Genomic DNA, 14,852 nt, shown 5'->3' with positions numbered 1-14,852 from the left:
GTTTTAGAACACCTACTCAATTAAAGGGTTTTTCTTTATTTGTACTATTTTCTACATTGTAGAATAATAGTAAAGACATCAAAACTATGAAATAACACACATGGAATCATGTAGTAACCAAAAAAAGTTTTAAACAAATCAAAATATACTTTATATTTGAGATTATTCAAATTGCCACCCTTTGCCTTGATGACAGCTTTGCACACTCTTGGCATTCTCTCAACCAGCAGTCACCTGGAATGCATTTCAATTAACAGGTGTGTATGGCCCAATGCAGGAGATGAGAAGCAGGTACAGGGAGTGAACCATTTAATACAGATGGACATGCAACGGAACAGGGACAGCGTCTGGACATTAACACGACACGACAAACAATGCTACTACCGGGAACAACACAGAGGAGCAGACATATATTCAGGGGCAATCAACAAAGTGAGGGAGTCCAAGTGAGTCCAATGAGCGCAGCTCGGCGTAATGATGGTAACAGATGCGTATCATGATGGGTAAGGAGGGGGAGTGAGAGCAGGGCATGACAGTACCCCCCCCCCCCCCCAGCCGGATGGGCCGGCTGAAGCATGACGTGGGATGAGAACCTGCCGAGCCAACCGAGGCAAGGAAAGCTCTCGAGCCAGCTATGAAGTGACAGCCCTATGAGCCAGCTTAGGCATTGGCGGCGGAATCCAAGCCCGACGTCACCAAAAAAACAAGAAAACTCATGGACCGGCTGAGGCATCCGAGCCCGACGGGCCGGCTGAAGCATGACGTGGGATGGGAACCTGCCGAGCCAATCTGGGCAACCTCTCCAGCCAGCTAGGGCATGACAGCCCGATGAGCCAGCTTAGGCACCCCCGGTTCCATCGGAGGCAGCCCCCAGGTCCGACGTCACCAACAAAACAAAACCCTAAAAAACTCCCTGAAAAAACCCAACGCAGGAGATGAGAAGCAGGTACAGGGAGTGACCCATTTAATACAGACGGACATGCAACGGAACAGGGACAGCGTCTGGACATAAACACGACACGACAAACAATGCTGCTACCGGGAACAACACAGAGGAGCAGACATAATATATACAGTACTGGGCAAAAGTTTTAGGCAGGTGTGAAAAAAATGCTGTAAAGTAAGAATGCTTTCAGAAATAGACATGTTAATATATTATATTTATCAATTAACTTAATGCAAAGTGAGTGAACAGAAGAAAAATCTACATCAAATAATTGGTGTGACCACTCATTCAAAACAAAACAGCATAAATTCTTCTAGGTACACTTGCACAAAGTCAGGGATTTTGTAGGCATATAGTCAGGTGAATGATTAAACCAAACAGGTGCTAATGATCATCAATTCAATATGTAGGTGGAATGTGCGTGTGGAAATTTGAAATGGACGTTATGGAACTCCCTTGTGTGTTTCGCCATTAAATGTGGCGAATTATACATTTGCATCTGTTGGCCATCCAGTAGCCTATTAATGTATATGCCATTGTAGGCTACGGTAGGCTACCATTTGATACAATAAATATGTTGAAATGACTATTTCACTTGAGTCATTGCTACTCAAATTGTGTGGCTTGTGTAGCCTACCTTGAGCTGGCAAACTAAATACTCCATAACTTCAGTGTATTGTGGTAGCCTTGTGTTATTATGGAATAATTATTGGCCGTGTTTAATTAATTCAATGGGAAGTTATCAAAGCTCTATCGAAATTGTCAATTAGTTATTACACCACATTAGAGAGACGTAACAGTCAGTCAGATGAGGCTACAGATCAAGATAATCAATGGCATGTTGTTGACAAGCATATACAGTTCATATTCATATTATTCATATTTAATTCAGTGATTGAAATGACGACCTCATTCTCAAATCGCCTCGCTATTCATGTTGAATAAATTAGTCTGTTAATTTGAACTAAGCAAGCTGCTAAATTGTTCAGTTTACATATTGCTTACATTTCAGATAGTCTACTGTAGCCTGAAGACTATCTAAATAAGATGTAGGCCTATCAGGGGCTATAGCCTCCCTGCATCTAAGTGCACTCAGGCTATCCGGAAGGCCAATGTTAGTTACTTTAAGGAGCTGTTCTCTCTCTGTGGGTCGAACCCCAAGAAGTTCTGGAAAACGGTTAAAGACCTGGAGAATAAACCCTCCTCCTCACAGTTGCCCATGTCCCTTAATGTTGATGATGTGGTTGTTACTGACAAGAAGCATATGGCTGAGCTCTTTAATCACCACTTAATTAAGTCAGGATTCCTATTTGACTCTTGCCCACCCAACATTTCCTCATCTCCCACCCTTTCTAATGCGCCTATCCCCAATGTTTTTTCCCTCTTTTTCCCCTGCCCCGCTACAAAGTTTCTCCCTGCAGGCAGTCACTGAGTCCAAGGTGCTACAGGAGCTCTTTAAACTTGACCCCCCAAAAACATTGGGGTCAGATGGTTTAGACCCTTTCTTCTTTAAGGTCGCTGCCCCTATCATCTCCAACCCTTTTAACCTGTCTCTCCTTTCTGGGGAGGTTCCCATTGCAGCCACGGTTCGTCCTTTATTTAAAGGGGAGATACATTTTTATTAGATTTTTTATTTAACCTTTATTTAACTAGACAAGTCAGTTAAGAACAAATTCTTATTTACAATGACGGCCTACATTTTACCCCAGCTGCCAAACTAACCCTGATTCAGATGACCATCCTACCCATGCTGGCATGGGGAGACATAATATATAGATCGGCAGGTAATGGTGCTCTCGAGAGGCTATATGTTCTTTGCCATTCGGCCATCAGATTTTCCACCAATGCTTCTTATAGGACACTTCACTGCACTCTATACTCCTCTGTTAACCTCTCTGGGATTTGTGGGAAGCTAGCGTCCCACCTCAACAACAGCCAGTGAAATTGCAGGGCGCCAAATTCAAACAACAGAAATCTCATAATTAAAATTCCTCAAACATAGTAGTATACACTATCTTAAAGATAAACTTCTTGTTAATTCAACCACAGTGTCCAATTTCAAAAAGGCTTTACGGCACACCATGCGATTATGCTAGGACAGCACTAGCCACAAAAAAACAAATAGACATTTTCCAGCCAAGGAGAGGGCTCACAAAAGTCAGAAATAGCTATTTAAATTAATCACTAACTTTTGACGAGTTTCATCTGGTGGCACTCCCAGGACTCCATGTTACACAATACATTTTCGATTTGTTCATAAAGTCCCTCTTTATGTCCAAAAACCTCAGTTTAAATTGAGCGGTATGGTATGTTCAGTAATGAATTGTCTCAAATAACATAGTCTTAAAGATAAACTTTTTGTTAATCCAGCCACTGTGTCAGATTTCAAGAAGGCTTTACGGCGAAAGCAAACCATACTATTATCTGAGGATAGCACCCCATCAAACAAACACAGACAATCATATTTCATCCCACCAGGTGCGACACAAAACTCAGAAATAACGATATAATTCATGGCTTACCTTTGAAGATCTTCTTTTGTTGGCACTCCAATATGTCCCATAAACATCACAAATGGTCCTTTTGTTCGATTAATTCCGTCGTTATATCTCCAAAATGTCAATTTATTTGGCGCGTTTGATCCAGAAAAACTCTGGTTCCAAATCGCGCAATATGACTACAAAATATCTCATAAATTACCTGTAATCTTTGTCCAAACATTTCAAACAACTTTCCTAATACAACTTTAGATCTTTTTTAACGTAAATAATCGATAAAATTTAAGACGGGATAAACTGTGTTCAATACCGGAGGAAAACAAGGTGGAGCTTGCTTTCAGATCACGCTCCTCTATCAAACAGTACACTTCACTCGACCCTCGTTCTGAACAGGGCTACTTCTTCATTACACAAAGGAAAAACATCTACCAATTTCTAAAGACTGTTGACATCCAGTGGAAGCGATAGGAACTGCAAGCAACTGCCTAGATTCCCATTGAAAACCCATTGAAAAGAGAGTGATCTCAAATAAAAAAATCCTGGTTGGTTTGTCCTTGGGGTTTCGCCTGCCAAATAAGTTATATTATCAAACAGTTTTAGAAACTGTGTTTTCTATCCAAATCCACCAATTATATGAATATCCTAGCTTCTGGGCCTGAGAAATAGGCAGTTTACTTTGGACACGCTTTTCACGTGAAAGTCACTTTACCCCACCTACATGTACAAATTACCTCGACTAACCTGTTCCTCCTCACATTGACTCAGTACCGGTACCCCCTGTATATAGCCTCGTAATTGTTATTTTATTGTGTTACTTTTTATTAAATTTTTTACTTTAGTTTACTTAGTAAATATTTTCCTATCTCTTTCTTGAACTGCATTGTTGGTTAAGGGCTTGTAAGTAAGCATTTCACGGCAAGCATTACACCTGTTGTATTCGGCGCATGTGACATACGATTTGAGAGAGATTTTGAGATCCTCTGTCCGAATTTCATCACTCAAACTCTCCTGCCGGATTTATCTATAGTTATGCGCATGCGCAAAAGGTAATTTATTTACAATTATATATGAGGTTCGAGCCCTGAATGCTGATTGGCTAAAAGCCATGGTATATCAGACCATGGGTATGACAAAAATAACTTTTTTCTGTTGTAATTATGTTGGTAACCAGTTTAAGCAATAAGGCACCCTGGGGGTTTGTGGTATACGGCCAATATACCACGACTACAGCTGTATCCAGGCACTCCGCATTGTGTCATACTTAAGAACAGCCCTTAGCCATGGTATATTTGCCAAATACCATAACCCCTCGTGCCGTATTGCTTAATAACAGTCAAATGAGTTAAACCGACATCCATTGATGGAAAATTATCTGGCTAGTTTAATAAGAGTGAATTATCTTTTCTTTTGAGACATATTCAAATTTGTTTATTACTTCATGTCGTAGTTTGCAATAATTATTATTTTGATGAAAATCGAATTTTGCTTCTAACGTCGTTACGTCGATATTCCTTCTTAATTGGCTTAATGTTATGGAAAAAAGGTTTATTGTATGAATGTCTACATGGAATCTACATTTAGTCCACAAATAGACTTTAATCTATGACCATTCATTTTGCCCTAGGTGTACTCAATTGAACCTCAATTGATAGGTAGGCAGACTGCCACCCTTTAGGTCAAGCCATGCCCACTCTGGATAGCTCAAACTCAATCAAGCGCACTTATTGATAGCTTTTCGTGCGTAAGAACTCCCTTAGCCTCAGGCAAGATCAATCCATTGTGGATGTGCCCAACAACTCCACCAAACCAATATGCGGTCAGTGCACCTCATAGCCCAAAACAGGAGTCTCAGTGCACTGAACATCACAATATACAAAGGCTTTGGAGGCTTTTAGATTTATCAGGAAAAACCATCCAGGGGCTTTGGGGAGCTGCGAATCAATGCCAAGGATATGGCATTGTGCACAAGGACTTTTTAAACACCCTATTCCTTTGAAACGTCTGATAACGCAGCTTAAAAGAGCCCTTGATTGTGCTCTTAGGGCGCAAACATCTATTGAATGTTTTTGCTGACTCTATTATAGAGGTCTTGGACTTAAATTCCGGTCCAATCTTTTGTACTGTTGTTTCTACCTCGCTTGGTGGGGAGTCGACAGTGGTGAAAGTTTTGCTGGCTGTGTTGTATGTCATGTTTTTACACTTCTGTCAGTGACTGAACGATGGAAAATAAGAGTAGATCTTACAGTGTTCATATGGATTTGAACATGGACGTATACAGTCCTTAGCCTTCCTTCATTTTACAGTAAGTAAGTGCCGCCATTCTTACATAAACATGGACCTTTGTCTATAACTCATCTATATCTTACAGTATTTCAAAGCAGCATAATGCATTTGGCAGGTCAGCCGAGCAGTACACTAGTAAGGTTTAGACCAATGATATCTAGGATGTAAACTCTGAAAGCTTCAACAGGCCTTTGTAGTTTTAGCAGTAGGGTTATTGCCGTGTGCACGGTACTGAAAGCTGGCTTATGTTAGGTAACAATACATCAGCAAGTCAATGCAATGCATGAAGTGTGAGAACGTTATTTAAAATGTGATTTTAATTTTCATGTTGGAGGATGGTTTAACATAAATGGCATATGGACTTGATGATACATTCAATAACCCGCACATAACACATTCATAAGTAGTGTGCGCAAACATTTCTTACATGCTTATGTCAAACACCGCAAGTTGATGCTTTCATTATGTTACAGTTCTGAAATTATACATTTGTGGTGGTAGATAGAAGCATTTCATCTATGTTCATGTCAAATCAAATCAAATTGTATTAGTCACATGCTCCGAATGCATCAGTAAAATACTTACTTATGAGCCCCTAACCAACAATACAGTTTATAAAAAAAATAAGAATAGGAAAATAAAAGTAACAAGTAATTGAAGAGCAGCAGTAAAATAACAACAGCGAGACTACATACAGGGGGTACCGGTACATCTGTCGGGGCACCGGTTAGTTGAGGTAATATGTACATGTAGGTAGAGTTATTAAAGTGACTATGCATAGATGAAAGCAACAGAGAGTAGCAGCGGTGTAAAAAAGGTGTGGGGGGTGTGGGCAATGCAAATAGTCTGGGTGGCCATTTGATTAGATGTTCAGGAGTCTTATGGCTTGGGGGAGTCTTTGACAATTTGTCTTTGACAATGTTTAGGGCCTTCCTCTGACACCGGCTGGTAGAGGTCCTGGATGGCAGAAAGCTTGGCCCCAGTGATGTACTGTGCCGTACTCTGCCTTGCAGTCGGAGGAGGAACAGTTGCCATGCCAGGCAGATATGCAACCATGCTCTCAATGGTGCAGCTGTAGAAATTTTTGAAGATCTGAGGACCCATGCCAAATAATTTCAGTCTCCTGAGCGGAAATAGGTTTTGTCGTGCCCTCTTCACGACTGTCTCGGTGTGCTTGGACCATGTTAGTTTGTTGGTGATGTGGACACCAAGAAACTTGAAACGCCCCGTCGATGAGAATTGGGGTGTGCTCGGTCCTCCTTTTCCTGTAGTCCACAATCATCTCCTTTGTTTTGATCACGTTGAGGGAGAGGTTGCTGTCCTGGGACCACACGGCCAGGTCTCTGACCTCCTCCCTATAGGCTGTCTCGTTGTCGGTGATCACTGTTGTGTCATCGGCAAACTTAATGATGGTGTTGGAGTCGTGCCTGGCCGCGCAGTCATGAGTGAACAGGGAGTACAGGAGGGAACTGAGCACGCACCCTGAGGGGCCCCTGTGTTGGGGATCAGTATGGCGTATGTGTTGTTACCTACCCTTACCACCTGGGGGCGGCCCTTCAGGAAGTCCAGGATCCAGGTACAGAGGGAGGTGTTTTGTCCCAGGGTCCCTAGCTTATTGATGAGCTTTGAGGGCAATATGGTGTTGAATGCTGAGCTGTAGTCAATGAATAGCATTCTCACATAGGTGTTCCTTTTGTCCAGGTGGGAAAGGGCAGTGTGGGGTGCAATAGAGATTGCTTCATCTGTGGAGCTCAGACAGGGAGGGGTTGAAAACGTCAGTGAAGACACTTGCCAGTTGGTCAGCAAATGTTCAGAGTACAAGTCCTGGTAATCCGTCAGGCCTTGCGGCCTTGTGAATGTTGACCTGTTAAAAGGTCTTACATCGGCTGCGGTGAGCGTGATAACACAGAACTGCTGATGCTCTCATGCATGTTTCAGTGTTACTTGCATCGTAGCAAGCATAGAAGTTATTTAGCTCATCTGGTAGGCTCGTGTCACTGTGCAGCTCTCGGCTGTGCTTACCTTTGTAGTCTGTAATAGGTTGCAAGCCCTGCCACATCCAACGAGCGTCGGAACCCGTGTAGTATGATTCGATCTTAGTCCTGTATTGACGCTTTGCCTGTTCGTTGCAGGGCATAGTGGGTTTTCTTATAAGCTTCTGGGTTAGATTCCTGCTCCTTGAAAGTGGCAGCTCTACCCTTTAGCTCAGTGAGAATCTTGCCTGTTAATACATGACTTCTGGTTGGTGCATGTCAATGCACTTATTGATGAATCCAGTGACTGATGTGATGTACTCCTCAATGCCATCAGAAGAATCCTGGAACATATTCCAGTCTGTGCTAGCATCTGCTTCTTCTGACCAATTTTTTATGGACCAAGTCACTGGTGCTTCCTGCTTAAATGTTTTGATTGTAAGCAGGAATCAGGAGGATAGAATTATGGTCAGATTTGCAAAAATGGAGTGCGAGGGAGAGCTTTGTACGCGTCTCTGTGTGTGTTGTAAAGGTGGTATAGAGTTTTTTTTTCTCTCTGGTTGCACATTTAACATGCTGATAGAAATTAGGTAGAATGGATTGAAGTTTCCTTGCATTAAAGTCCTCGGCCACTAGGGGCGCCATCTCTGGATGAGCGTTTTCCTGTTTGCTTATGACGGTATACAGCTCATTGAGTGCAGATTTAGTGCCAGCATCGGTCTGTGGTAATATGTAGACAGCTACGAAAAATACAGATGAAAACTCTCTAGGTAGATATTGTGGTCTACAGCTTATCATGAGATACTCTACCTCAGGCGAGCAAGACCTAGAGACTTCGTTAGATATCATATATCAGCTGTTGTTTACAAACATACATAGGCTGCTGCCCCGTGTCTTACCAGAGACTGCTGTTCAGCCACTGTCACTGATTCCTTCCAAACCACTCATTGTTGAATTTGCGATTTCCAACTTGTTGTGTAATGTTTATGTCCAATGGCTGATGAGCACCAATACGTTTTATCTATAATTTCTCTTCATTATTTCTATCACTGTGACAAGGATTTGCCAGTACATTGTCGACTTCATGATGATGACTGCTAGCTAAGATTTTGAAAGTGTGATGTTGACATGATCAGTCCAATGAAAGCTACTGTACATATATCGTGATTTGACGTCATTTTATCTGTGGCCAATGACCTTGAGCCTTCTTAGATGGGCTCTTCTAATGTGGCAGCACCCAAACTCTATGGCAGCACCCAAGGGGCTAGAATTTTCAAAGTCTACCGTTAGACTTGGCGGTGATGTACAGTGTCTCCATGAGTGACAGAACACTGAGCCAATCACGGCGCAATGCTCCATATTTTTCTGCTGGCTTGCCCCACCACCACAGAAAGCACTGAGCTAGGCTGAACACCTTCATTTTGGAGCTGCCTTACTCAAGAAAACAAAACAGAGACCATGTTTGTATGCGGCTTTATCAACTCAATGATATATATATATTTTTTCTTTACTTTGTTTGCAAACTTTACAAGCAAAGCCAGCCCAGATGATACTTTTACTGTTCATAGAGAATGTATTCATGCCAAAATAACAAGCAAAACAGGCAAGCTCAAAAATGTGAGGCTTAAAACAGGTCCCACCTGCCCTGAATGATGGGTCACCACTGAATTTAACAAGTAAATATTCAACCAAATGAATGAATGAAGCCTATTACAGAGAAAACATCCTTCTTTTCCTCTGTTTACGAATTGAGTTCAGGTGGACCAGAAAAGCTAACTCCTGCCTTATTATAAGGTATGCAAGAAAAACTACAGCAAAGTATACAGCTCATAACTCAACACACAAGTGTTACTTTTCACATAATTGCACAGTATTTGTAAAATCTGTATAGTGTACCGATAAAGGGAGGCATGCTGAAAACAAAACAACAAAAGGCAACTCGCAATTTATATTTTGCTCAATGTGTTTACAAGCAAAGCCAGCCCAGATTACACTTTTTTCTGTTCATAGAGAACGCAAACAAGCCCATATTTATTTTTCTAACAAACTTCAGCACTACTCATTTTTTAGCAAAAATAAGGCTGAAGGCAAAACTGTCATATTGACCTTCATATATCAAGTACTCTGCTTTGTATCACTGTAGATGTGCTCCATTCACTGATCTGTTTTAATGTACACATTTGTAGAGAGTAGGGACATTTATCATGGGGAGTAGGGATGTCCTAAAATGTATACCATACAGGTACAGGTACATTCACATAGCACTTGATGGTATTTACAGTTGCTTGCACTAACATAGTACTCCTTTCTCCCTATCAGGAGTCCACCCGCAACATCATTTTTACTTTCCTTTTTTCTCATTCTCCCATAGATCAAATTCTAGTTATTTTCACTAACTGTGTTAGCTTTGAATTAATTTCGCTCCCTGTGGGTGTGCTTTTTTTTTTTACTTGAAGGTGCTTGTGTTGGGATCAAAAGCTCCCTGGGAAGAAATCCTGTGGATTTCGATCATTCTAGACACTCACAATTACACAAAATCCAAGAGTATTTATATATCAAAAGATAAAAGGCCATGGTAATGGACCATGCAGACCCTCCGATTTCATGACCCAATGCAGCACCTGGTAAACGTCCACGATCTGTCCCATTGATGTCCAAGTCCCCAGCCCTAACGCCTCAAATGGTTGATACAATCTCTGGATCAATGCTAAACTTCACAGTGCTGATAATGTGCTCCATCACTCTCTAACAGTAATTTTCTGTCCACATGAACAGACAGTGGGGGTGTTTAAAATCACATAAAAGAAGACGGATGATACCGAGATTGAAGTGCATGTCAGGATTGATCAGACAGCATTCAGATGTAATTTTGCCATGTCGGCCCCTCACATTCTCCCTCCAGTCTTGCATATCAGAATTGGAACGTGTCATTATCCCTCCTCTTTAGATTTTTTATGTATAATATAGTATTTTCAATGATTAATATGCCCATGGAAATCTATTACTGTGAAGCATAGGGCAGACGATTTCAACTCAGCTTGCTGAGATTGCTCATCTGAGGCGATAAGAAAATGGCCACTGAAATGTGAAAAGACCGTATCCACCCCTCTCTTCTTCTCAAACCAATCCTAAGGCCGTTTCTTTGAGGAACTGAAATACTGTAGCTAAGAGAGTCACACACCCAAGTCAATTCAGAGTATAATAATAGGAGAGGGGATGCAAATGGAAGTCCCTGTCACTGTTAAGATTTTAATCACAGCATGAGCGGGGAAAATGTGCAACTATTCAATAGTCGTGAGGAAACACTTATCTTATCTCAAAAATCATATATTTAATTCTACTCTCCACAATTGTAAATGTAACTGTAGTCTTCGTGAAGGTTGGCTTTAATTCTAATGTAGCACCACTATGAATTGTGAAGTCCGGAAGCAAAAGCAAATTGATTCAAATCTGTAGGTGTAATGTGCAACATGAATTAATGACTTAATTAATTAATTAATAAGCATAAAATACATTTTAAAGTATACATTTTTTGTGTCGACCCTCAACAGTACTTCTAATGGTTTTATATGTCATAAAAACGTGAACAAGTATACTAACATTCCAAATATATTTTCTCTCTGTCTAGATTTGGAATCGTCATCCACAGAAATGAACCGGCGCTTCACAAGATCGACCTGGAGACCACATCGTCAGGGAAGAACATCAGCCTGCTCAAGTACAACTGCATTCCCAAGTCCCTGGCTTTCACCCACCTGGGAGGCTACTACTTCATCAACTGCAGGCCTGATTCCACGGGCGCCACCCAGCCCCAGCTCATCGTAGACAGTGTGACAGACTCCGTGAATGGACACAATGGGGACGTCACCGGCACCCCGTACGTGTCTCCGGACGGTCACTACCTGGTCACAGTGGACGACCGCAACGGCTTGATGAGAATCCAGCAGATCACGGTGCGCGGGGAGATCGGCGAGCCCTTCGACATCCACACCAACCTTCACCTGTCTGATGTGGCCTTCCAGCCGTCGTTCACCGAGGTCCACCAGTACAACGTCTTCGGAAGTTCGGGAAGCCAAACGGACTCTTTATATGTCGAGCTGAGCACAGGCAATGTGAAGATGATCAAGAGTCTGAAGGAGGCCACCAAGACTTCCGATTGGCCATGGAGCAGTAGAAACCGCGTGATGACCGGCAGTGGACTTTTCGGACAGTACCTCATGACCCCGTCAAGGGAGTCTATTTTCATCCTGGACGGTCGTCTCAACAAGCTCAACTGCGAGATCACTGATGTCGTCAAAGGCAACGTAGTGACGTGGGTTGGCGAGTCGTAGGCCGGTCTGTGTTTAGACTCGTCCTGTGTTATTATTAAGGTACAGTTGCACTGAATTTGGTTGCAGATACATAATTTATTGGGTGTGAAGAAAAACGTAAGCAATTCTCAAAACCAAAATTCACAGATCAAAATCGTATTGGATGTTGGGAACTTCATAAAAAAAAAATAGGGAGTGATTTGTTGGCGTTGTTTACTAGCCGAGTTGAAATCTTGGTGGTTCCACAATATCTTCTAGGGGATATCAGTTAAAATTAGACAAATTAGAGTCATTTTAGCATTTTTCGATTGCAAGTCTTGCTAATTCAATTGGATGGACGTTTTTTGATAATCACGTCAACTGGCGTCTCGCTAAAAAGAGGGAGAAAATAGGTCTAGACTATCCTCCTCTGTTTTGTCTACTCCCGTTCCATTTTTTTCCTGTGCCTTGAAGGAAAACAAACTCCAAAAGAGAAATTCACATAATTATTCCCATTGCGGCTGCAGATTACACCTTCTTCTCTTTGACCCTCCTTCATGGTGAGAGATTCTCCAAAAATCCATGTCTCTCGTCTTATTTTCATCTCGGACCGACGTGGAGCCCATTCTGGGCTAATTAAAATGAGCTCTTGCTGAGACCCCGTCTCGTTTGAAGTGGAGATAGAGAGATTGAGTTGTCCATTATGATGTAGTGCTGCTTGGTCACCTTTGATCTCTGAGAGTCTTCAACAGAGCTAGTGATTTGAATGTGATTTCGTCCAACAATCCAAGTCTCAATGACAATGTTAATAGATTGATCCGTCTTAATATTTGTGGGATAAATTCATTAAAGTTTCACACTTTGATTCACAAGGTCAATGTGTGTGTGTGTGTGTGTGTGTGTGTGTGTGTAGAAAAATATTCAAATTTGAAGAATATCCCTGGCCCAAAAGGAGTCATAGTATATAATAGAATGTACTTACATATTGTCAGTCAATTTTGGCAAAGTTTAGCAATTGGATATGTATCATTACAGTGAAATAAAGAGAGATTTGTTTAGTTGGAAGTGGATTTGTGCAGTTGTAGAGAATAGAGGCCCTATGAGCTGTGTGGGTCTAAGGAGAATATAGAGAGAGACCTTGGTCTATAAGCTTCAAATGTGAGTCACATTTCTTTTCAAATGCTACTTGGCAGAACGTAGTTGGATGAATCAGTTGTACCTATGAAACCTGGCAAGTATGTGGCCCGTTGTGCTTAGGACACAAGTTCTTTCCTCAAAGGACACATTCTATGCATTTTCACCATAGCACTCTAACACAAACACAATGAGGAATATGTTAATGTATTATTTTTCAAATCTAATGTTGGACCTCTGGTTCGTTATGGACAGGTCCATTTTATGTTCCCAATTAAGATGATACATTTTTATATAATTTTATGTTTTGTTTTATTTGGTCAATTCAATTTCAATTCATCAAAAAAACAAAAAAAGATATCACATTTTGTTTGGTGTTGCCCCTTGATACCCATAGGACTGTACTGATTACCTGTGACTTGACTTATTGTTTTCTGTATATAGCAGCAGAGTTGACTGAGTTCCTTAACATGGAAGTTTTCATACAGTTTTTGAGGGCTCTGTTCATTATTTTGAGTGCATATGCACCCACCTTTCAAGAAACGGAAAAGAGCACCATTGTCATCTTCGCTATCCTTGACCAAGTACATTGTGATTTCACCTACTGAGACATTGTAGTTTTCATTATAGCCCTGTGCTGTTTGTTGATTCATGTGGTTATTATTTATGTAGAGAATACACACTTCACATTTTACCTGACAATAAAGTCTATACTTCCTTTCTGTGGAAAATGTGTTTCAAACATGGTTTCAGGCCACACTCTACTAACGCTGTTGAAAAACCAGGTTCAACACAGTTCAGAGAAACCTCTTCGGTAATGCTTCTGTTGCTGACAATAGCCTGTGTTTATACCTGGTTCTAACATTTGTCCTTTCTCTTGATATTGTCCACATTCTCACATTTTCAGACAGGTGTAGACAATTAGAAGATGCATTGTGATCTGATTGTGATCAGCTCTTCCTGACCACCTCCAGAGGTAGTCAGGGACCCATTGTAACTGGATATCAATCAAGTGAAAACAGATCTGGATGGTCAAACCATTTAAATCATAGTTATACCGATCTCTAAAATCATTGACAGGTAGCACCATTGACTTATAGCATCCATAATTGTTTTAAAATCAATACATTCATATTATTTTCAAAGAATATCTGTCAAATAATCGGCGTACAGGGAGGTAACAGGAAATCTGGTCACAATGCGGACACAGTGGATGGATAAGAGACACAATTTACTACCATGTGTAGATATAACAGGCTACAAAGTGTGCACAATCAGAATGTGGATAAGATCAGGACAAAGAATGCATGTTAGCACCAGGTATAAATGAGGCTCATGACATTCTGAGAATATGAACATATCTCTGAACTTTCTTGAGTGTCATTTTGAAAGAGCTTTGGAAATTTCATTTGAACGACCCCTATATTGATTCAGCAGTTTCTGTCACTCTTACAAAACTAATTCCACACCCAATCGTGTCTGCTTGAGATTAAAGGAGACCCACACAATGTGGGTGTGCTGATACATAACTTAGTGATGGGCACTTCACATAACCATGATTTTATTTTTAAAAAATGCGATCATCATTAGAAATTGCAATCGCTATTAAAAAATGATGTGTAATAGTCAGTGACGGGGAGTAGTGAACAATATGTAATTCAACTAGCAATGGAATTACATGTAGTTGTAGCTTGGTGGTAGTTGTACTAAATTCAAATGATGGTTGTGT

At 41.1% G+C, this 14,852-nt stretch overlaps 1 protein-coding gene across 1 annotated transcript in view; it reads left to right on the top strand.

The window, feature by feature from the left end:
• LOC110505137 (follistatin-related protein 5) overlaps positions 1-13,854 on the top strand; it is a 164,467-nt gene extending 150,613 nt beyond the window's left edge. The window contains exon 16 of the mRNA XM_021584136.3: positions 11,329-13,854. Within this exon, the coding sequence (XP_021439811.1) occupies positions 11,329-12,031 (703 nt within the window). The 3' untranslated portion in view covers positions 12,032-13,854. The remainder of the gene's footprint in view (positions 1-11,328) is intronic.
• The last annotated feature ends 998 nt before the right edge of the window (positions 13,855-14,852 follow it).

This window comes from Oncorhynchus mykiss, chromosome 25 (genome assembly GCF_057628025.1).
Source record: "Oncorhynchus mykiss isolate SJ-2025 chromosome 25, ASM5762802v1, whole genome shotgun sequence".
Classification (NCBI taxonomy): Eukaryota; Metazoa; Chordata; class Actinopteri; order Salmoniformes; family Salmonidae; genus Oncorhynchus; species Oncorhynchus mykiss.
This window is presented reverse-complemented; position numbering and strand designations above follow the sequence as displayed.